Source organism: Tamandua tetradactyla, chromosome 7 (genome assembly GCF_023851605.1).
Source record: "Tamandua tetradactyla isolate mTamTet1 chromosome 7, mTamTet1.pri, whole genome shotgun sequence".
NCBI lineage: Eukaryota > Metazoa > Chordata > Mammalia > Pilosa > Myrmecophagidae > Tamandua > Tamandua tetradactyla.
The window spans coordinates 78,877,429-78,903,246 of NC_135333.1; the positions used below are offsets into that span (position 1 = coordinate 78,877,429).

General features: G+C 36.3%; 1 protein-coding gene across 1 annotated transcript in view; it reads right to left on the bottom strand.

Moving 5' to 3' along the window:
• SLC15A5 (solute carrier family 15 member 5) overlaps nucleotides 1-25,412 on the bottom strand; it is a 77,080-nt gene extending 51,668 nt beyond the window's left edge. The window contains exons 1-3 of the mRNA XM_077167930.1: nucleotides 25,052-25,412; nucleotides 20,378-20,600; nucleotides 9,784-9,953 (exon numbers count right to left, since the gene is read on the bottom strand). Coding sequence (XP_077024045.1) covers nucleotides 9,784-9,953; nucleotides 20,378-20,600; nucleotides 25,052-25,412 — 754 coding nt within the window. The remainder of the gene's footprint in view (nucleotides 1-9,783; nucleotides 9,954-20,377; nucleotides 20,601-25,051) is intronic.
• Nucleotides 25,413-25,818: the final 406 nt, after the last annotated feature.

A 25,818-nucleotide genomic window follows, 5' to 3' on the forward strand; every position in this document is an offset into this window, starting at 1 on the left:
TAAAGGCATTGCTCTTCAATTTTCCAAGATGACAATCACAAAGATGACAATTGCATTGATGAAATACAATAAAGTAACTGAGAAGGTTTTAGCACCCAAGGGGTTGGATTCAAAAGAACAAGCTTCTGACAAGGGTTCTGGCATCCTGGTGACCAGCCCAAGGTGGTGCCTGACAGCTGATGTAAAAAATGAAAAAGGTAAGATCAATGGGAACATATTTAAAAAGGAAGAAAGGTGACAAAATAAAACACCAAAGTAAAGGATTTCAGAATCTCTTAGAAGTCTCTAACTTTAACTCATTAATGAATGACAGCCTGAACTTTCTTTTACATCCTTAAGACAAAGAACTAGTACTACTTTTTAAATATAAATCATTATATAAATAATCCTCACTTTACTTGGCAGGTAGAAGGCGGTTTCTTATTTTGACATGGAGATGAAGGGAAATGTATTCTCTGCTTTGACTTTATCCTTGAATTTCAGACATAAGGTTAAACTTTGAACTCTTCAAATTACTTTATCCATGTTGATAGTGTCACCAAAAGTTCAGATTGGATTAGTTGGCTTTTGACTTTTTCAGTAGTTTCCCCTGGGTTTATGTGGCTGTTGCTTTGGTTTCAGAAGTACTTTATTACTTCAGATGTTAGCAGTCACTTACTGCTAGTGATTTGCAACCTCTTTGTTGCTTCTTTTTATGATCTTTCAAATTCTACCTTTTCTTTGATTCCATTAGGACTTCCTGATACAACGACAGATAAGAGACCGCCCCCTCTTTAGTTAGCAGTTCAGTTGTGCCATCATGATTGTTAGCACAATTTTTCATAGCACTCCCTTTGACCAGATAAATTGTTCTAAAAATTACATAGGCATCAAGCTATGTTTGCAAGATAAATGGTATAATAAATGTGAGAAGGTTTGCATTTCTCCAAAAGAAGGCTACTATAAAAACTCAGAATATGGTTTGCTCATCACCTAGGTTGTGTTCATATTTCCTCTGATAAAATTCTGGTAGAAAGGCTGAGTGAACTGAATTCATTTAAAAGTCATAGATTATTGGTTATTATATTTAAATAAAGAATATTTATGGATATTTTTTATGGTTATAGAGTGGCTATATTGATTTGATCTGCTCTATTTTTTTAAGCATTGTAATAGACCTATTATGTCAGTCTTTGATTAATTGAGGAAGCTGGGGGCCTGGTAATTGGATATGGAGCCTTTCACCTCTAAGTCACTGAATCAAATCCAGCCCAAATTGGTAGTGACCAAGAATGATTACAGTGATGGTGCTTTGATGGCCTCTGTGAAGTATATTTAGGGCACGTGGAAGTATGTTTCATTAATTGCTGATGGAACATGGGCTCATACCTATTGTCACTATTGCATTTCCATAGGTGGATGGGAACAGTTGTAAAGCACAGGCATTGATAAAGCCAAGAGACACTTCTTTATTATCACAGAAAGAGCTGCTCTGCTCTGAGGCTTTCCTAGCTAATTCAATTAGTTTACTTCAGGTTTTGGTTAAGATGAAAACTGAGAATGCATTGATCGGCAGTATAGGGACCAAATTTGAACAGGCCTGGGCAAGAGGCTTAATTTCCTAACGTTTCCTTGTAGTCTTGTAGTCTCTGCTGTTCATCAAGCTGTTTTCTGTTCAACTTTTGCAAAACTGGGCTGTGTGGATTTTAAGGTTATTATTAGCATTGATCCACATTTCCCTATATTTTCAAATAGGCTCTATTATATAAGAAAGAACTATTCACAGGATGAAAGACTATTTCCAAAGATTCCGAATTTTCTCCCAAGTTTTTAAAATTCATGAGCTTCTATTGAATAGAATATGTTTTCAACTTACTGTTTCCTTTTAATAAACTTGTGGCTATTACTATTTGCTGCAAGATAAATTTGGATCTGATCTTAATGTGTGATAAATTGGTACTTACAACCTTGTTAAATAATTAAGCATCACCATCATATTATTTCTAGAGAGAGGTAGCTTAGATTAGTGCTTTGTGAATTGTGTTAAAGAATCATTTTTTTAAATTTCTCAACTATCACAATCAATGCATTTGGAAATGCAATAAAAATTAAATACCTGAAAAATAAACACATGCAAAATTACAAATTCTAATTTTTTATTATTAGATTCAAAAGACAGCACTGCTCTTTGGGCCAGGCTTTAAGTAGCACTGACTTCAATTGATGACACATTTGGAAAATTAATTTATTGAAGCAAATAAAATTGTATCTGGCACAGTGACATAAAGCAACAAAAACAAAGTGGTCACAGAAGAAGAAATGGGTAAGTATGAATGAGGAGTAAAATTCTATACTCCTTATAATTAGTTTTGGGGTTGGTCTGAGTTGAGCTATCACAGCAGTGCACATGACTGATATCAAATAAGTATGCATGCAATCGTTTGTTCGTTCAACATATTTATTGAGAAACTACTATGTACCAGGGTCTATTCTAGGGTGTAGGAACATAGCAATGAATAAGACCTACAAAGTCCTGAGTTTTCTTTCTGGTGGTGGAGATACTAAATATGCAGAAAAATATTATGTAGGTTCTATAATGAAAACAAAATAGGTAATATGATAGAGACTCACTGGGGGCATAGAATGCAGGAAGCCCTCCTTAGGAGTTGACATTTTGAGCTGTGGCATGAATGACTTGAAGGGGACAAAAAAGACGTGGAGGAAGCATATGGCAGGCATACCATAAAGTAAAAATGAACTGGGAGAGGTACTGGAATAGAAAAGGCCAATGAAGCAGAGTTCAGTTAGTGAGAATATTAGGAGGAGATGAGGTCTAGGAGGTAGACAGGGGGCCAGCTCTTAAAGGCAAAGGTAAAGACCTTGGCATTTATTTTCAGTATTATGGTAAACCATTAAGGAGTTTTAAGCAGAGTAAAGATATATTGTATATTTTTAAAAGATTACTCTGGTAATCTGATAGCTATATGGATAATGGATTTTAGGGGGCAAGAGATAATGGTAACTAGAACTAGTATGGTGTTGTAGCAATGTGAAGTATGAATAGAATGGGATGTATATCTGAAGAATTCATAGGATTTTCTGATATGGGGGTGTGAGTTTGCAAGCTGCCAGAATGTGATATATCAGAACTGGAACAGCTTTTAAAAAGGGGAATTTAATAAGTTACAGGTTTATGGTTCTAGACCCATAAAAAAAGTCCAAACTAAGGCATCCAGGGAAAGATACCTTTAATTCAAGGAAAATCGATGGGTCAGGAGCACCTTTGTCAGCTGGGTAGTCATGTGGCTGACATCTGCTGGTCCCTTGCTCCTGGGCTCCATTGCTTTCAGCCTCTGTTTCTGTGGGGGTTCCTCACTTTGCTTCTCCAGGACTGGCCTTCATCTCTTGGCTTCTCTTGGCTCTTTTCTTGTTCTGGCTTGCTTAACATCTCATTGCAACGTCTGCTGGGCTCCAAGCATCTGCCAACAGCTGTGTCTCTGTCCTCCAAGTGTTGGCATTTATGTCAGCTCTGCTTTCTGTCAGCTCTGTAGCTTCTGTCATTTCTGACTGCCTCCAAAATGTTTCCTGTTTTAAAGGATTCCATTAAGCTAATCAAGACCCACCTGGAATAGGTGAAGTCACATCTCCATCTAATCAAAATCATTTGGCATTGGCCTAGTCACATCTCCATGGAGATCCTCTAATCAAACGTTTCCAACCTACAATATTGAACCAGGGTTAAAAATACAGGGCTGCTCCCACAAGATTGGATCAGGATTAAAACATAGCTTTTCTGGGGTACAAAATACTTTCAAACTGGATGGGGGGTGAAAAAATAAGATTTGGATGTTGGTGAGTTAAACTGAGATGGAAATGACAAGACAGGAACCAGTTTTCACTTGGGAGAGTTATATTTTGGCCAGGTTAAGTTTGAGATGACAGATAACCTAAGTCAAAATGTCAAATAGGGAGTAGGACATGTGGTGTCAGAAAAGAGGTCAATATGAAATAGAGTGTTTGGTGTGTAGATGGCATTAAAAGCTATGGGATTAGAGGAGATTACAGAAGAACAGTGTGGGTGGAGGCCTATCAGTGTCCCTGGTGTGACTCCTAGGATTCCATACCAGCTAGAAGTGCATCAGAGGAGAAAAATCAGACAAGGAGACCAAAAGGGTAGATGATAGGTTAGATGGATTGTAAGGAAGAGGGAAGGAAAGTAGAGAAGTAGTGAAGTGATCAGCTGGATTAAGTGTGAGCCAATAAGCCAGTTAGAGAGGGAAAGAAAGGGAAGTGCACAGTGCAACCTCTATACGTAAGGGGAGCAGCAGTTGTCCCATGAATTCATAGGGTTATGTCTGAATGTTAGGAGGGGCATCTTATTGAAAACAATTACATCTATACATCGAAGCACCTTCTTGATTTAAATTTATCAGACAATAGAAAACTCATGTCTACTACACAAATAATCTGGAGTATGTCATAGCCTAAAAAAAAAAATCTACTGCCATTATAATTCTCAAATTGCTTTTTGGCAGTAGGAGCAGAAATGGGAAGTTGAAAAAAATCTGGAATGAAAATTCAACTGAGACTTCAAGCTCTGGTTTAAATGTACATGGCAAACACACCAGGCGTGCACATCTTAAAATAAAACAGATGAGCTATTTTAAATGTTTTATTGCACAACTTAAAGAGAGTAGCTATTACTATTTTTTTAAAAAAAAATTTAGAAAGCTATTTTTCTATCTGTACATTTCAGTTCTTGGCTCTGATGTTCTGCTCCTTTGACCTTGATCTAATCATGAATATCTATGCTACTTAATTATAATAAAAAAAAAAGCCTACATTGCACTCTAGATGGTAGATGCACATTTTTTCTTCTTTGGTCACCTGCCAGTTCTCAAAATTATAGCAGTGGGAAGAAATGCAAATGAAGGCCATGCTTGACAGCTAAACATAATGGAATGCATGGTCCACATTTGAAAAGTTACCTTAAAATAAAAGGTAGCATATAAAAAATCATTTCTTTAAGGTCACCTATGGCTTTGAATTACAGCTTTGAGGAATTTCCAATTTAGTCGTCAGAGAGGAAGAAGCCAAAATAAGTATTATATACTTTGCTAGAGGGAAGACAGAGTTTTACTTCATCATAGTTGAGTGATCTTTTAACTTGGAAATAGTTTTTTATAAAAACAAAATTTTCATATTATAAAACACTGTGTAAGGTGAATAAACTACTATTTTCTATGCTAACTGTACACATAGCTAACAAAGATTTTCTTGTTAATGTCAAAAGAAAGGTTATTTTCTCATGGGCTACAATAAGGCTGGTAGTAAACAAGGTTGATTGTATAGAACTGTATTACTAGAAAAGAATTGTATTTCTTTATTCAGACAGATTTTCAAATAAGAGATTGGTATGCAAATGAAGGGATGCTGAATATTTTCTAAACTGTATAAATAGTTTACATAGTTAAATTATGTAAATTTGAATGTATAAACTATATATATATATATATATATACAATTTATATTCACAAAAACCTAGCATTATTTGATAATTACACTCTCCAGAAAATGCCAAAGTCGTCTTCCAGCAAAACATTTATAATTAACATTTCCCCCCTCTCTCTTCAGGGCTAATAGAAAATATTGTTCAGAAACCTTTTTCTATATTGAATCTGTTTCTTAGACTATCAGGAGGCCATGCTTTGCTAAGCTGTGGTCCACAGACCACACAGCCCTAAGAAACAGGGGCAGGCTCTTCTGTGGATCATATTTCCAGGGCTTGACTACTTCAGTACACGGTAACATATAATGTGCTCTAGTCAGAGAAAAACGAAACCTGGGTTCTGGTTTCACTTCAACCATTTTTCTGCGAGATCTTGGGCAAGTCACTTAACTGAGTTATTATGCCTTCATTTCTGCATTCAGGTTAACAATGACCAGGACAGATTGAGTACTTCCCATATTCCAAGAATTTATATGACACAGGAGTTTTTAATTATATTCAAAAATAGGTCATTTCAGCATAACGTGTTTAGTGAAATAGTAAAGATGTGCTTGGGGTGTTCAGAGAACCGTAGCAAAGCAGATAGAGTCTAGTTTGTAAAGGGACATGATAATACTGTTCCTCACAGGGATGTAGAGAAAATAAAGTAGCATAGGAGAATATGCTCAACTTTAGATAATACAGCCCATTGCATTACTATTAGGGGTAATTGTGCAGACGTGTAATACAGACGGTGACAATAGTAAAAGGAAAACATGTTAGAAATTAAGGTCAGGATTAAAACAGATAGCTGAATGGATAGACCAAAGGAACAGAGTAGGAACCCCAGAAATGCAAGTAGCATTTTAGTCTATGATGAAGGCAACATCTCAAATCATTGGGAAAAAGATGGACTTTTTGATAACTGGGGTTTGGATGACTGGATGGCGATGTGGAAAAAACCTATTCTAATATAATTTCCAAATGCATCACAGATGCAAAGGTTTTTTAGAAATCGTTTAAGTACCAAATGAAAATATGTGTGATATCCTTTATAATTTGAGAGTGAGAAAAACTTTTCCACCATGACTCAAAATCCAGAAGCAAATTTATCAAATTGATAAATTTGATTTCAAACAAAGAAAAAGTCTAATAAGAGAAAAAACAAACTTAAAATGTTGTGCATAGCAAACTAACACCAAAAACAAAATAAAAAATCAATGACAAATGGAGAATATTATTTGCAATTTCCATCATAGAGAAAAGATTAATATCCGTAATATATGAAAAGGTTTCCAAAAATTGACAATAAAAGACTATAACTTATAGGAAATTAAGGACCAGAAATCTGAACTGATAGCTCAGAAAAAGAAATACAAGTGGCTCTAAAGCAATGAAAAGATGTGCAGCTTTTCTCATAATAAGAAAAATGTAAATTAAAATTACAGTGAGATACCATTTAGCACTCTCAAACTGGCAAAAATCCAAAAGTTTAACAACATATTCTGTTGGATAGACTGTGGGGAAAAGGCATTCTCATTTGTATTTTTGGTAGAAATACAACATAATGCAATCGCTATGGAAAAGGATTTGGAAATATATAGAAAAAGTATATATGGATTTACTTTTTAAAGCAGCAATCATATATCTAGGCTTTTTATCCTAAAATGCTAAGAGAGACAGGCACCAAGCTATTGATTAGAACCTCTTTAATCTAGCCAAAAGTAAAAGGACAACCCAAAATTTCAATTTAAGACTGGCAAAATAAATGCTGGTTCATTCACTACAGAGTACTGTGCAGCTATAAAAAGAAATGAAGAATTTTTTTATATACATTTGTGAAGGGATCCTCGGCTTATAGTAAATGAGAAAAGCAGTCGAGAAAATTATGAATAACATGCTACTGTTTATATAAGGAGAAATACACATGCATATGTATACACACATAATTTTAAACTTTGCCTTTATTTTTTTTTAAATGGAAGGATAAAACATATTCAAATGGTGATCTACACGAGAGAAAGGGAATAAAGTGGAAAACCGAGACAGGGATATAAGTACTAGACTTTGTTTTATATATGAAATTTATATACACAGAAATATTTACATAATTAAAAATAATTTAAATTACAAGTATAAAATAGAAAACAAAATGAAGGAAAAGCCCAAGACTGAATACCAAGTTAGTGGTTTTCAGGGCATAACCACCGAGAGGAACTATACCAGTAACTTTAAAACTTAATAGAGTATGCATCCTTAGGGATTATAGATAAAGACAAAAAAATGCAAGAAAATCATTGAAACTATTTTCAATAAACATATGACTATGTGGCAGTGTTGGGAAACTGTTGAGCATGTCCTTAAGGATAGTACAAATATGTAATCATATTGATGTTATTGAGAATTGGGGATTTTGGCAGTTATTGATGCTCAAATTTCTTTTCCCTCTCTACCACCCATAGAACACTATTTAAATATGGTTTAACCTTCCATTTTTCTTAATAAGGCAAATATCAAAACCATATATGTGCAGGCATATTTGTGTAGAATATGTCTCAAACTCAATAAGATATGAGTTTGATGAGATTAATAAGAAATCCTATAGTATTGAATTTGATTAGGGTATTATAATGACTCATATTGAATGCTATCTTAGGAGAAAGAGAGAGAACTTTTTAAAAAATTTTAGGCAGTGAAAAGACTTAGAAAGTATGACAGACTAAATAGCAGTGAGCATCTCCATTGCCAAGATTGTGGGCTACAAATACCATTATTATTATTATTTTTTTTTCTGGCTTGGGCAGGCACCGGGTAATCGAACCCGGGTCTCTGGCATGGCAGGCAAGAACTCTGTGACTGAGCCACCATGGCCCTTCCTCCAAATACCATTATTTATTAGAAGAAATCAATGTTCTTTGGAGAATTAGCTGATTCCAGGTTCAGGGGAGGAATTTATGAATATAGAATATTTTGTCATGCCAGAAGGAAAACAAACAATCAAAGACAACTAGAGGTTAGCCCAAAGGGCTCTGGCACCAAATTGAAGAAGACCTCTTGGCCCAAATATGGGAAAATTTGAGCATCCTCAATCCCTGTAATGGTTTGAAACACATCAAAGATATAAAGTCCATTAGTTCATTATAATCATATTTTTTAAGAAAAGAAAAGTCTAATAGGTCTCCTTTGCAAGATGAGGAAGCCCAACTCATTAATTTGGAAAATCTATAAATATAGGGGAAAATTAAATATTTATCTCCATTTTCCTAAGTAAACTATACCTCCGTGTACCTAAATAGTTGTTGAGGGGATATTTTTCTTCATTGAATTATTTCAGCTAATAAAAGAGAAAGGATTATAGACTATCACTACTTTGCAAGTGCCAGTAGAATAGTGGACTTAGGGAGTAATCATCAAAGGATGCTGACACTACGAAGCCAGAGATAAGAAGACATTTAACACCTTGATTGAAGAACATAGCACCATCTATGAAGGAATTTTACCAAAAACACCTGGATTTAATTGAATTTGATCAAGCATCTAACACAATGTATAGGAAATGCAGAGAAGAGAGAAACCAGTTAGATGACACCATGTGTATGCAATTAGAAAAACCTATACTATGGGAAATGCAATCTTGAAAATTTCCAGATTTCTTAAAAAAGAAAATGAAAAGAGAACGAGAGGAATGTACATGTATTATTTAAGGGACATATTTGCCATCTGGAGTGTAGTGGCCTTATTTGGATTTGATTTGAACAAACTATGAAATAAAACAAAACAAATAAAAAATGGAAACAATCAGGGACATTTTAACAGTGATAGGATATGTGATAATGTTAAGGAATTCTCTACACACACACACACACAATTTATTTATTTATTTATTTATTTATGATGATCGTGGATTTTGTTTTTTAAAAAGTACTTAGCTTTTATATACATATACACAATATATACACATATATGTATATATTTGCAATGAAATCATAAAATATTTAGTTCTTGTTCCAAATTATCCCAGGTAGAATTCGGAAAAGTGAGTGGAGATGAGTTGATAATTGCTGAAGTTGAGAGCTAGAGATAGGGTTCACACATGACTTTTTTTTTTTTTTGCTTTTCTATATTCCATTATTAAAACATTTTTAAGCAGGAAAAATAGAGATTATGGATGTTCTTGAAGACCGTATTTCTATCAAGCATAACAATTGGCAAAATCCATAAATTCTGTGAGTTGAAAGAGAAACAATAGGGAACCAAAGAGGAAGGATATTTGGCAAGAAAAAAGATTTTTTCTAAGTAAAGTATGATTTACTTACATTTTTCTGGCTTATAAATCAGTTTCCAGTACATCATATAAAGAGTAATCAGAGCCATAAGCATAGACATAAAAGGAATAATTAAAATAAGGGCTTGGGCCCCTGAGTGCTGGATATAAGATATTCCCAAAAAGACAGCAGTTGCATTTAGGTTCATGAGCCAATAAAACCTGAGGTATAAAGACAGACAAAAATAAAAATTACAAGTGGACTTCAGATTACAGTTGCTAATTTTAATACTTTTATATAAATATAAGCTATGAAATGGTGGCATGGTAATGAAACCAGAGCCTGAAAATATTTAATTTCCTTATAAGTGGAACTTACCAGCCAAATTCTTATCAGTTATGTTATCTTTGTTTCCTTCCCATGTAGAGTAGATGTAGAAAGAGTGAGTTCTATTTTATCTAAACCAGAGGTTTACAAACTTTTTCTGTAAAGAGCCAGGTCGTAAATATTTTAGACTTTGCAGACCATATGGGATCTATCACAACTGCTCATCTTTCTGTTGTGCTGCAAAAGTGATAGAGAAGACCTAATCGAGTATCCTAATGAACCTGGAAAGGGTTAAATGGCTAAATAGTTGATTCTTCGAATTTAATTAGGTTTTTAGTGTCTAGGGAACAGAAGATTCTGGGAAAGGAAACCTACCGATAATAGAGTCTTAACATTATGTCTAGAGCACAAAATAAACCAAGTACAGGAATATTTGAATAAAACTTCCAAGGAAGTTAAAATAAGTCCCTGCCCTTCTTGTCTGGTTTGCAAATTTGGGGGAAATGGCCTCTTAGGTCTCCATGTTTGGGTCTAATGCTAACATTAGAACCTCATTGAGGGCAGAAATTTTAACATTAACTTAAAAAAAATTGAGATAAAATAAAACAAAATAAAATCTGTCATTTTAAAAGTGTAGTTTGATGAGGTTGGGTTTCAGTTGTACAAACACAAATTGATGTATATATTATAACACTTACATTACCCCCAAATTTAACAGGCTCATCTGATTAGGTCAGGGCCACCCAGAATGATATTTCCTTTGTTTGACTCAAAATCAACTGATTTGGGATAGTCAGTATCGGTGAAAAATCCCTTCACCTTAGCCATATGATGGAAGACAATCAGTGAAGTAATATCCCATCACCTTTGCCATAACATATTGGTTAGAAACAAGTTACTGCCATATGATTTAGGAATGCCTGGAGTTGACAATGATGGGGATTAAATATGCAAATATAAAAATGTTTTTGCATGGGGGAGAAGAAATGAATGTCAATATTGCAAGGTGTTGAAAATGAGGTGGTATACAGGAAAAAATACAATCAACTGCAGGCTAGGATCTATAGCCAACAGTGACATTGTAATATGTGTCCACTGAATGTAGCAAAGGCATTGTGCCAAACTAAATGTCAACAAGCTGGGGGGGGGGGGGGTTGGGGGAGGGGTATGGATTATTTGTGGAAGAAAAGGAAATTCTTCCTATAGATTATGGTGGTAAAGCCATGTCTATTTACTTAGGTTGAATTGTATGATGTGCAAATAAAACTGTTTTAAAAATGAACAGAAAGAAACAAGTGCTAGAGAAAACGCAGAGAGAGGGATGTACCTATCCACTATTGTTAGGGAAGCTGAGAGGCACAGCTCCTCTGGAGGGCAGTGTGGTGATTCCACAGAAGCCTAGGGGTGGGTTTCCATATAATCCTGCAACGCTGTTGCTCAGTATAAACCTGGAGGAACTGAGAGTGGGGACACGAATGGACATTTGCACACTGGTGTTTATGGTGGCAGTGTTCACAGGATTTGCAATGGATGGAGGTGGCCTAAGGGAACAATGACTGAGGAATGGAAGGGGTCACTGTGGTGTATACATACAATGGACGACAGAGCAGCAGCAAGATGGAATGAAGTTGTGAGGCTTGCAACTAGATGAAGGAAATTTAAGGACAGTATGTTGAATGAAATGTCGGAAACAAAAAGACAAATATTCTCATGCCTCATTCTTATAGATAACTATAATATACAAACTCGGAGAATTGAAGTAGAGATAATGGGTTATCAGGTTGTAGCCTATTGTAAAGGGTCCTAGATTATAAACTTTTATAGCAGTCATTTATATTCAGGAGTTGTCACTACTGCTTCTGAATTGTGGGATACTGAGCTATTTGTGTAAAGCTGGTCATTCCCAGAAATTTCGGATATTTATGTGATACCTGAGACTCAGAGTTATAGCACTGACTATGAAAGTCAGCATTACCCCATACAGCAACTATTTCAAAAATTGAAAAAGTGATCAGACGTTGACTTAGAGGATGTGAATGAAGCTGATCTGGATAGGACCAAGATAAATCAGAATATACAGTAAAGGATGAGATATAGTTTAAAACTTCAACTTCTGCATGAGACCAAAGGGAGAGATGTTTATTTGGTGCAAAATTTATATTTTGGGTGGTGCATTTTCTAATTTAACTTGTATGGTCGGTTTAGTTGAACACCATAAGTACATGGAAACTTGAATAGGGCATAAGATCTTATTGGCTAGTACAGGTTAGTGTGATGCCCTGATATATCCCAAGTAATTTGGGTAGAGAATAAAAAAAATATTTACAAAATTCCTTTTAGGGAGGGGGGAGAAAGGTGGAAATGGGCAACTTCCCCATCAGGGAATTCCTGATATGCTCACAAGCAATGTGGATAACCAATTATCCTGGATCTTGGGGATCCCTGTGAAACTTGGCTCAGATGTGGCCCTTCTCTTGAAGCCAACTCGGCAGGTGAACTCACTACCCTCCCCCCTGCATAGGACATGACTCCCAGGGGTATAAATCTCCCTGACAATGAAAGACAGGACTCCCAGGATAAGCCAGGATCCGGCATCATAGGATTGAGAAAGTCCTCTTAACCAAAAGGAGGAAGAGAGCAATGAGACAAAATAAGTTTTCAGTGGCTGAGAGATTTCACACAGAGTCGAGAGGTTATCCTGGAGGTTATTCTTATGCATTATGTAGCTACCCTTTTTTAGTTTATGGTGCTTTGTAGTGGCTGGAGGGAAGTACCTGAAACTGTTGAATTGTGTTCCAGTAGCCTTGATTCTTGAAGACGATTATATAACCATACAGCTTTTACAGTGTGACCGTGTCATCGTGAAAACTTTGTGTTTGATGCTCCCATTATCCAGGGTATGGACAGAGAAGTAAAAAAAAAAATAAGGAAAAATAAATAGATAAATAAAAGGGGTGGATAAGGGGTAAAGACAAATTGGGTAGATTGAAATTCTAGTGGTCAATGAGAAGGAGGGATAAGGAGTATGGGATGGGATGAGTTTTTCTTTTTATTTCTTTTTCTGGAGTGATGCAAATGTTCTAAAAGTGGTCATGGTGATGAATACACAACTATGTGATGATATTGTAAGGCACTGATTGTATACCATGGTATGTGTGTGAAGATTTTCAATAAATATATATTTTTTTAAAAAGGCAGCAAACCACTGGATTTGTCCACACTCAAAGGAAGGGGAATGCACAAGAGGGTGACGCATTGGGTCCATCCTGTGGCATGCCATCACCTTTTCTAGTCCTCCCTTCCTTCCTCCCTTCCTCTTGGGAAGGAAGAGTCAACAGCTAGCCACGAAGGGGGGTATTGAAGGCTTGAGAAGGAAAGGAAAGGTAAGGAACTGTCATCTAAGGGAGGGAGAGAGAGAATGAGTGGATATTGCCCTGTACACTTGCTTTGCACTATTAAGGGCCCACTTGAGGTTGGTAGTCATAGATTTAATGCGAACGTAGTCCACATGATTGTGTATTTTCTCCAGTCATGTTTGGCTGTGTGAGCACAGTAATGGAGTAAAATTTTAAACAGGATTGTTTCCCCTGTTACTCAAGAGATTACAGTAAGGTTGCCTGTGTGTTGGGGTGAGGGGGTTGTGGTGGAGGGAATTGAAGATACGCATTTCGATTGTTAGTTATCTGATGGCTAGCACTCAGCGCCCTCCTGGACTGAGCTGATAGCAGAAGAGGGGGGAGCAGCATGCAGACTAGCCCAGTGCCAGAGGCGATCATTTAGGACCTCGAAGTCCATGATGAACAGTTTGGATCTTATACTCCGTGCAATGGGAAGCCATTTGAAGAGGATTGAGGGGTGAGCTGATACCTGATTTTAAGTGGAAAAAGGAAAGATTACTATATCAGTCCTATGAGTTGTAGATGGGTATGGTAAGAGGACTAGTTCCAGCTATTGTTATAGCTTATATGAAACTCAAGAGTGAAACAGACTGGGGTGGTAGCAAAGGAAAAGGAGACACGAGGCCAATCAGGTTATTCTCCTCACTGCCCTTCTAAACACACCTGCTCATTTCTTTCCTATAATTTTTCATGTGCCTTGGCATGCCCTGCCTTACCTCTCCAAGCCCATACCAAATCTCTTTCTCTGAACTGCTAAAGCAAATATTAATGTTTCGAATATTTCACTTTTGCCAGTTTTGTCTTCTCGTTTATAGATTGCAAAACTCCCTGGTGGGATTAATACCTTATTCATTTCTTTATCTCCACAGGATCTAGCACAATACTAGGTCCACAGTACGTGGACAGTAAATAAGCAATTAATGAATCATATGGCATCTCCTATCAAAAATCAATTAATCAAACACACAAAAGCAGTGAAAAAACTCTCAAAAATTGACCAGGGGATGCAACAGAATATCAAACATGACCGTGCCCAGCAAACTGATTTAGTATGATTCACTAATGGGAATTTATCACAATGGGGGCCAAGTACAAAGTTAGACTTTTCTAGGATGGCTGGTACATCCCAAGTCTTCAGCTTCAGGTCATCCTTTCATGCTGCTGCACATTGCACACTTGAGTTATGAGCTGCGACTATAAAAACTGAGAGAAGCTGGAGCCGAAAGCAATGTTATAGCTCTTTCAATCTTTAGGAAACTCCTTTTTTTAATGTTAAGTATTGTTGAGAAAATCTAAGAGAACACTGTGTGACTCTTCAGTAAACCACATGGTGATATAAAACTGAATTGCTCTAAAAGAGGGTCAAGGAAAATTACAATTATTCCAAGTCTTAACTCTCCTGAAAGGCAGTTAGTGACCTAAGAATTATAGTGCTGAATATCTATGTCTAGGAAGAGATTTAGCATAAAGTACTAAATGTATTTTAACAAATGTCACGCAACCTATTTGATTGTGTAATTTTCTAAAAGAATTACCCAGTACAGGCATGTTTTATATATGTCTTTGTTGATCCATGGACAGGACAAGCCATAGATAATTAAGGGTGAAATTGTATATACGTTAACTGTAAAAAAATAAAGGAAATAAAAATCCACAGTCTTCAAACTCGCCGTTAAGACTCCTTTCATTCCATAGCTCACTAACAAATTGAATATATAAAGCACCTTTCACACAGAAAGTCAGAGAGCAAAGCACTAAAGCAAAACAAATACCAGTGATTAAGGAAAATTGAAAGCAGCAGTAAAAATATGTTTCTTTAGACTACTTTTAAATACGGGCTGGGAACTGCAAATAACTGGGATTGTATACAAGTGACAATATTTATTTGTCTTCATGGTTCAATTGTGTTGAATACAAATAAAAAAAATCCACTTGTTGCTGCAAACTTCAGCAATCCTTCTGAATTTCTAATTTTTAAAATTTGCTTTAATTTACTTAATTATAAACTGAAAAGTCACTCAATTACTTTGTTATTTCTTAGATTGACCGATTTTGACATGCTTCATATTTCTTTTAAGTGATTTTAAGAGAAATGGTTATAATGGTCTTTCCCAAACTGAGAAGACATCAAGGAAGGGAGACAAATTTTCTGCAAGTCCCAGGGGATTCCTAGCATTAGAGGACATTGTTAAAAGCTACGCAGAGAATATTTTATTCTACACTGAACAAAACTGAGATAATTCACAAGGAGATTTGAGACTCTTGAGTGAGATAAAACTAAATTGTTTAGAAGAATCAATGACATACATGAGGGCTGAGTTCATGGTGGCTGACTATTGTCAATTCCTTTCATATAACCACTGGCCCACTGCAAAGAATACTCTGGTCACTATGCATTTGGAGAAAGAAGTAGCCAAAAGAAATTTTGCTATCTTTTTCAGTCTGTAATTTTTTTCAACTGAACTGTTCTAAAAAAGACAATTTAATAAAGGAAAATCATTGCTGTTGGTGAATGTAGCAACATTAAATTTCATTTTTAATTAAGAAATTTGGGAGAACATTTCATTCTCTTTTTCTTGCTCTAGCTCTCTCTGCCTTTCTCATTCTTCTTACTTGCTTTAATTTCTTTTCTCTCCTTCTTCCCCTTTCATTTGCCAACACCCCAATTATAGCAGTTGTTTACATATGACATTTCTTACTCACTGCATTTAAGATCTATGAACCACCACAGGTTATACAGAGTTTACTAATGACAATAAGCCCTGGCTTATGCACCTACCAAGCTTAAAAGAGAACAACCAGTGTGAAAGAAAAATTCAGGAAGCAGTAAGAACACTAAGAAGAGTAAGAAATTTCTCTCTCTCTCTCTCTCTCTTTTTTTCAATTTTCTTTGAATCCCACAGTTATATGTAGTTTGGAGAGAAATTCTGATGATATTTCCTAAAGGCTTACTTACAATTTTGGCAAAGGTAAAGTAGGCAGTACTTTTTGTTATTAGATGAAAGGGTAGTATTTGTTAAACTTAGCTAGAGTCAATGCAAATAGAATTTTGGAAGGTCTAGTGGTTTTTTTCAAAGCTATTTGCAGGCTATATTTCAGTATCTAACTCAGAAGATAATATAAAGATCAATGAGATTATTTGATGGAATTCTTTGAATTTGTTGTCTGAAATATACCTTATAAATTATGATTTTACTATTACAGAATACGAGTAGATTTGTACTTTGTTTGTCTTCCTTCTCAAGGATTATATAGAATTTCTCAATCAGGTAGATTTCTAAGTGTGCTAAAGTTGTTATGAATCATCAGAATGTCCAAAGCAGCCTAGCTCACAGTACTCGAGTAGCATTTAGTTCCGTATTTTTTCAGTACTACTTCTGCACTGCATGTGAAATTCCCTTTCCTTGTGGCTCTGGAGTTTCAAAATTTGCATGATCCTCTAACTCATATGAAGTACTTTTTAAAAAATGTACATTCCCTTTCCAGTACCTGCCCATGCAAAAAAAAAAAAAAAAAAAAAAAAAGTACGTTCCCTGTTTGTCTTACCAGGAGCTTTTTTCCCAGCAACACTTTTCAATGAGGCTCCAAGTGTTTCCTAGAATCCCAGGTAACACTGCTCTAGAGCAGTGACTTGCAACTCTGATTACTTAGGCACCTTTAAAAAATATACATTATCTGGGCCCCACTTCAAACCAATGCAATATGCATTTCTGTAGTGGGGCCCAAATGAGAACCACTGTTCTCAAATAATGCTAGGTGAATATTAAAACAGACTGAGGAAAATGCTGTGGGATAATCAATTTTTACTGCTAGTGTTTCCTTAAGATGAAAGATATTAAATTTGAGTAAATTAAGTATTACAATCAGAAGTATTTCATTATAGGACAGATATCATGTAAGGACATTTTGAGTACCAGATATTCAAAATTTCTGGGATGCATTGTCGATTTCTAGGCTTTTTTCAAGAACTTTACCAATACTCCAGGCTTTGATCATGTATAATTCACTCTAGTAATCCATTAGTAACAGGCTATGATATGCAGGTGGCATGCAAATTATTAGATGAAGTAAGTAAAAAAATGCAGAAGCAGGGTTTGAGGTAATTGTCATAGAGTTTAAAATTATGGTCATGAGCAGACTTAATTATCCACCTTCTCTTTTCTTCTATAAAAGAATCCGCACAGGTGTATTTACCTAGATGATCTCCTGTGTAATGACTCTTAATTGTGCTCCTCAGATTTTGGAAAATGCTGTAAAACCAGGTTCCAATCTGGATAATCGCACAAGGATGTTGGCAGATTCTTATGCCTCTTGATTTTAGAGAGTTTTGCTTTATTCTCTCAATGAGGAAGATCCAGCACCAGATGGTAATGTTGGCTGGGAGTGGTTTTCTCGCCTGCATTTGGCAGTTCCACTCGGAAGTGGTGCTTTTAGTGCCTGAGACTTCCAGTCCATAGTATCTAGCATGATCACTGAAAAGCTTCAGGGGGTATAAATGCAATGACACATCTTGTTAAAGGTCCAGTAGCTATGAATAGCTGATGTCTGTGCTGAAAATAGGACTGGATGCAGCCTTCAGGTGGTTACAGATTCCAGTGGTATATTGTTTTGTCGCAAGGCACTGCTGAAATTCATTATATTAACCAAGCTGGTAAATCTCAGAGACATTTTTGCCTTGGAGAACTAGGATATGTGTTGATGGGCTGCCCATCTTAAAGATGGTCTCCTCAGAAATGGGTTCCCTCCTTAACAGCGTTTAGGCAGTAGTTTTGGCTGATGATTTATTCATCGTTATCATCATAGCTATCATGACTTGAATACTTACTATGTGCTAGGATACTTTATGTATAAGTTATACAACAGCTGTCCAAGGTATGACCATTTTGTGGGGGAGGACCTAGGCCTCTGAGAGCTTAAGGAACCTGCTGGAGGCCGTTAAAACTCCTAAGTGACAGAGCCAGGATTCTGCAGCTGTCTGACTACACGGTGGGGTCTCTGACCGTCTTAGCATCCATTCCCACAGACTCGCTAGGAATAACGTTAACATTCATTCTTACAAACTGCAATCTGTGGCTAAGTATTTAAACTGGGAAAAAAGCAAAGCAAAGTGAATTCAAGTAGATGCAGCCTTCAGGGAGCTTACCATCCAAGGAGTTCTTTAGCACATTAAAGAATAATGCCATGGCTCTCTTCATATACATTTCTAGATGCTTTAACTTAAGGTTTTTAAAACACTACATGATTCTTTTGACCAGAGATTTTAATAAAATTAGGAAATGATAAAAGACCTGAGCCGAATGCATTCATCTTAAACTTGGCCTGGCTCCTCACAGCTGCAGAAATTCATTTTCACTCCATTCCCTATCCCCCTCCCCAAAGTCCTAAAGCACAGATCCATTGGGAGCCCCCTCCATGTCCCAAAGGAGATATTTCATTCATATAATGTCTCCTTTGTAATCAACACTGAGAAATGTCACTTTGATTAAACACAACTCTGAATGACTAAGACCACAGTACAATAAATTCTCCAGAGCTATCTTTCAGAACAACTGATTGCTCTCCAGTCTTAATCCTCCAGAGTCTTATTTAATCAAAATGATGTTGCTAATTAAGGATTAAAACCGCCGAATAGAATAAAAAAGAAGGATTTTTCTTTCTCCTTTGGGCAGGTCAAGGAGGCAGAATTTGCTGTAAGGAACTAAAGAGTTCCTTCCACCTTTGGTAAAACTGTATTATTCGCATTTGGACCTAATCCATAACAGGCCTATGGGCATTGTAATATTAATATAATTGGAAGAAAATGAAAGGAAGGAAAAAAGGAAGGGAGGAAGGGAGGGAGGAAGGAAGGAAGGAAGGAACGAACGAAAGGAAGGGCCTTGAATATCTAGCTTCATACATCCCAGATATTATTTATGCAAAAAGTTTCAGTTCATGCTTTCGGTATGAATTTTCTCAAACTATTTTGTCTGATATTGTTTGTGCATTGCTTTGATCCATTGCTAATATTGATGGAAAGGCTCAGAATATTTTGAAAATATTTTGGCAACTCATTTCATGGAAAAGAGGTAACAAACACTTAATGTATCTCAGATATATTTGATGACCACTGATGAACAGCAACAACAAAAAAGAAATTCTAATACTCAATACTGAACTGCTTTCCCTTCAGAACCAAATTTCCAAATTTTCCTTGACTTTGTATTTGGCAAGAGAAATTGGTTCCTTAAAAACCACATAAACTGTAGAGGAACTCATTGTGAGAAATGGTTCATATGGAATATAAACAATTTAACGTGTTGGGTAGAAGTGAGTGAGAAATGGAACTACTGGGTGATGTTTTAACAAGTTATAAGATATTTCATCCTTCTCATCTTCTCCCTATGTTGGCCTATAAATTTATAATCCTTGCCAACTTAGTCTATTGCAATGTAGACGTAACTAATAACAGCTACTTTTAATTAACCACCTATATGCCAAGTTCTCTGCCAATGAAATACATATTATTGCCTTCAGTAGTCAGAGAGGAGGTTTTATTATTATTCCCCTTCACAAAGGAATAAATTGATGCCTATCGAGAATAAAAGTGGCCAAGGTCAGGTGGCTTGTGTTAAGTAGAGTTGAGGCTTCCTCCCATTCAGTTGGGCTCTAAAGCCACATTCTACCCAACATGACCCGCCACTTTTCACCTGTTTGCATGGAGGACACATTCATCAATATACTTGGGGAAGATACTGGTGAGTTGTATTTATCTGTACCTGACTCATCTGCTCCTACCATAACTGACTGAATCATCATCACATTGCCCCAGTCCGAACAATGACAAAGACCATCAAAATGGGTCCAGGTACCAAACAAAGAGACAGCCGGAAAGAGAGAGGAATACCGTAAACTGGTCTTCTCTCTTAATTGATACCACCTACCAGTTAAAAAAAGACAGTTGTTTCTTTGATCTATACTCCCGAAGGCCGTAAGCACCCAGAGGGCAAACGATGGCTCTTATTCCTCCTGTGCCAAGGCACATGGTCAACAGGGCTGCATAAAACAGTCTGTTCTGCTCCTTTCTTGCTATGTTGTTAATCACATGGTAAGAGCCTATATAAAAATCTTCCAAGGGAAAAGCAACCGCCGATAACAAAGCAGTACCTGTAGGTAGAGATAAAGGGAAATGAATGCGGCGTAGACCAAATGAATCACCAAATCCCATCATACATAAGTTTTTTCCTCTGAGAGAAGGATTATTTTGAAATTCTCTTATTCAAATATTTATGGCAATTACTGAAATTTGTAGGGTAACCTGATTTTTCGAAATGTGAAATTTCCTTCAGTAGGTGTTGTCACTTTTTAGAGTCCTTTTATTTCCTCTCCTCATATTGAACTAGTTTTTCTCTCAGGATGTATCAGCAAGTCATGCCCATTTTAACAAAATTAAAACAATTCAGAAATACAGCAAGTAGGAAACAAAGATGCCTCTAATCCCACCCCCAGAGAAAACCACGGTAACGAGGGTCATCTGTTCTTAATCAATAGAGCGATAGAAAGTCTCAGAATTCTCAGAGGCCTGTTAAATTTTTAAAGGAAGGATATTATCCTAGTTAAGGAGAACACAGCCTCTATTTTCCTTTCCTCCCTTCTCCTTCTTCTTTTTAATCCCCTTCTTCCTTCTCTGTTTCATTTTACATGCAGTTGGATGGGGCCTTCTTTGCCCACACACAGAGGTGGGAAGGCTGAGGAGAGGGGAGTATGAGGGGTGATGGTGCGCTGGTTGGAGGGAGAAGAGGACATGAAGGGACAGAGGGGCTGAGGTCCGCTTCACAGGGACTGCACTTGAGGAGTTTCTTTAAAGAGTCTAATAAAAAAAATTACTATTCAGTTTCTTTTGTTAAGCTCTTGTATTTTTATAAAACATTTTCATGTACCATATCATTTTATCTGGAAAAACTTTGTAATGTTGGAGGGTAGGCTTTATTATTCCAAGTTTTTCAAATGAAGAAATAGGATCACTGAGGTTAAGTGACTTGGCCAAGGTTACAGAGGATTCCAGGTGTAATTCCTCTCTCCTTGGAATTCCTATCACTGCTTGCCAAATCATCATTTTGTTTTAATGGTAATAGATTCTTGTTTCAGAAAATTTGAGAAATATGGAAAACAACAAGAATAATCGAAAGATCCAAAACCCAGAGATAGTCTTCACCATTTATTATAACTTTAAGAATATGTTTGACTTGAATATGAACAATTTCTAATATCTTTAGATATGCTTTTGCAACATGATTTCTAATAATGATGTGGGATTCCAAACATAATTTTCTTGAAAATCCCTTTTCAGTTGTTTCAAGTGAATACTGCAAAATATTGTAAAAAATTCCTTAAGCACAAATTTTGTGCACACCTTTGATTATTTCTGCAGCATAAATCCTTAGACATTTATTTTTATGGCTTTTAAATACCGCTGACAAAATGTTCTTTAGAAGTATAAGAATTTGAACCCCCACTATCATTGTATGAGACAGGCTTCATCAACACTAGTTACCATTTCTAATCTTTGTTTTTGCCATTTTGATGAGTAGAAAATGGTTTCTCTGTGTTATTTTTTTTCCCATTTTATTAATATGGCATTCATTATTTTTGGTATTAAATCTTTTATATAGCTGTTTTACATGTCTGTATTCCTCAATTAGACCATCAGCTCTTTAAAGGGAAAAACTGAGTCTAACGTCTCCCCTGCAGTGCCTTTCATAGTGTGAAGAATATATGCACTAAATAGTTATTTCCTAATTGATTGACTTATCCTCAGGGTGGACCCTTTAAATTACTGAGTTTCATTGTGGAATGATCTGCTGTCTCTCTCTCTTTCCATTCAGTCCTCTCCTTTGGCCATGTGATGCGAGGCTTGGCTAGGCAATGGGTTATCCATAGAGGAATTACTTCATGCAGCCACTCTTTGTTTAAGGACAGGCACTTTTAGTCCAGATGGTGCCTTTGTATAAGTTAGAAAAACACTTTACCCCCATCTTTTGGGAATATGTCGTAATATAATGATGTTATTAAATTAAAACTTTATTTCTAATGCCTGTAAAATTGATGCAACCGAAAATACAACTTAATGGCATGGGTGATAAAATGTCTCCTCTTTGATGTGGTGCTATCTTGCCCTGCACAATCAGCATACCTGCACTTGGCAGCTCTGAGTCACGCACCGTGATGTGGCACAGCCCCTGCTAGGTCATAGCCCCTGCAAGGTGCTCTGCTTTCCAGGAGCTAATGAGTCCATTAGCGAATATAGACATGCTGGTGGGCAACTCTATTTTAATGTGATAAAAACAATCACGTAGGTATGATCAGAACGGGGTTGAGTAAGAACAGAAGAGCAAGCAGTAATTATTATATTGTCTTGAAAGAAGAGGAGGAGTTTTCAGCTCCTGGGTGTGGGTGGAAAGCTGAGGGGTGGTAACAATTTAAGGTAGAGAGGAGAAAGCAATTGCGATTCGAAGAGTAAGGAGAACATAACAAGTTCAACATGGTTGGGTTGATTTACTGAGATGGAAGTCTGGAGAGACCAATTTGAAATAGATTGTAAAGGGTCTTATGTACTAAATTAATGTTTGATTTTATCTTATAGATAATAGAGCCAGTATTTAGATTTATTTTTAGGGAGCCAATGTTGCTTGAATGGTGTAGGATGTCAGACTGATGACTTGCAGGCTGGTAAGTAGGCTATCATAATGGTTGAGAAAAATAAAGCTGCATTTTTGAGCTAAAGTTGTATCAATTCCAGCAGAAGAGGCATTTCTGATAGAACCGCTGAGGTTTAGTGACTATTTGGAATTTTATGGCAGCTGTGAGTCAGGAACACAAGGAAATGACTTTTAATAGGAAAATGAATGGAGATGAAGTTGACTTTGCCTTTTGTTTGTCAAATTCAGAAGTTGGGACTTCAGTCTTAGTCTGATAACTTACATAGGAAGTTGAACCCATAGGAATCACCATGTTAAACAAAAATTTACCAAACACTACTGATGTGGCTGGTAGGATAACCTGACACTAAGTAGAGAATAAATTACTCAGATCTCTGCTTAAAATGTCTCCCTCTCAGAAAATATTCCCTGATTTCACAATACACAGTAGCCAGCCCTGTCACTGTCTATTCCCTCCTGTCTCCTTACTCACTTTTACTTTTCTTCATAACACTCATCATTACCTCATGTAATATCTATTTACTTGTTAATTTTCTTTCTCCCCCACCAGAAAGTAAACTGTAGCCAAGCAGAGCCTGCTTTTTACTCTCTTACATTCCCAGATCCTGGAACAACGCCTGTCACAGGGTAGTCAAGAAGAAATATTTGTTGAATGTTGAGTGAGTATTTGCCATGCAGTGACTTGGTTTTTATTCCACAGAACTTAAGCAGTGAAGAAGTTTGCAAGTTTAAATCACACTCTGATCTTGATTCAGCAAATGGTAATTTACCACCTGCCTGAAGTCATGTGATATGTTGCGTGCCTGACATCCACCCCTTCCTCATTCGGCCTCCCTCCCCACAAATGCACATTGCCCTGTGCTCCTTGTTCTTGGTGAACAGCACACTAAGTTCCTCAGCTCACACCCTTGGAATTAATTTTTCTAGTTAATTACTAGAAGTAATTTGTACTTCTAGAGAATTCATGCCCTTTTTTAGTTTCCAAGTTGTTTTATTAAAAAATATTTTTCACATGATTTCTCTTGGATTGATGCTTTTCCATTGACAACACCATTATCCTGAGGTTTTTCTGATCTCTCTATTTACTATTTCTCTGTGGTTGTCCATCCTGTTTATCAGTGAAAAACGTCTTCTGAATGTTGTTTTCATCTTATCTTCAGTGACTCCTCGTTGTTTAGAAGAACGACTTGAATTTCTCGGCTTAAAACTCTAGACTGTTCATCAGCTGGCTTCCTACTCCTTATCAAGCTATCTTGATATTTCTCCAACATCATTTCATGCAATCACTTTACTCCGAAACTTTTTTTATTCCTAAACTTTTATAAATGTACTTACTTTTTTCTCTATGTAAAGAATCAAGGTTAGTGTATGAATTCATTCAATTTTTTAGCTTATAGCCATAGCTCTTAATATAGAAGTTATGCCTTCAGATGCCACCTTAACTGCTAAATGGTTAACTAAAGTACCAGTTTTTGAAGAAAACATTTTTCATTTATTCTATATGACTTCAAAACCTTTTTTAGCAAATTTCATCTTAGTTGTAAAGCAAATACATTTGATGTCTCAAGTGGGATTTGTCAGGAATTTGAATTTGGGCTACAAAGGGGGAAAAGAAGGTTATTCTGAGGAGTACAGAAGTCAGACATGTAAAGATAATTATGATAACATATAATAAGTGCAATGATATAGTATCAAAGCATCCTTTAACACACACAACATATTTGATATCATCCTTGAAAAAATAAAGAGAACGAAATGAATTGAAGCAACATTCTTAATTTTGAACATTATACATTAAATGCAGTATGATAAAAAAGCAGAATGATAAAAACAAAAAAATTCTAGCAAAAGTCCACTTAATAAGTTTGCAAAACCATCCAATGTCAACGGGACACTCACCTAGAAAGTGTAGAAATAAGCAAATATATACCAGTTTGTTTCTTCCCAGACAGACATCCACGAGCCATCCTGCAAACACAGGGCTAAGTATTGACGTTCCCGTAAAACACAAGTTCAAAATGGCTGCTTGGTAATTGTGATAGCCAAGCTTGACAGTGCAAAAGGGGATCAAATTGCAGACAACTTCAAAAAAAGTGAACCTCTCACACAGCTCCACCAAAAGCAAACAGAGTCCAACCTGAATGTTTTTCACAGAGAGCGATGAAAAAAAATTACCAACATGTCTTGCTGTTTTCTCCTTCTGAAAGCTGTGATTTAAGAGCCCTTTCTCATCAGTTACTTTAAAGTCTGTAACAGACATGACTAACCTCCTCGAATACAACTTGTCTTCGTGGTTTGTATTTGGTGATTTTGTATACCCTGACCCTCTGAAAAAACAAGTAGAATCTTTGCTTTGAATTTCACATATCCATGCTAAAATTTCATGTTTTTTTTTTCTTGCACTTAAGTGGTGTTCATTTTGATGATCCAGAACATAGGAAAGAAGGCATGAGTTTCAAACATTATGGCGGTCCAATATAGTCAAATGGATTTGTTTGTTTGATTACTAAGAAGCTAAATTAGACTCTTCCTCTGAAGTTATATTGGATTAACAAGAATTCAGTTGAACACATGTGGAAACTCATCTGCCTCACACTGATAAAGGTTGAAACTCTGAGGCAGAAGCAGCAGTTTTTCAGGAGAATTTGAGCACTAGATCAAGAAAT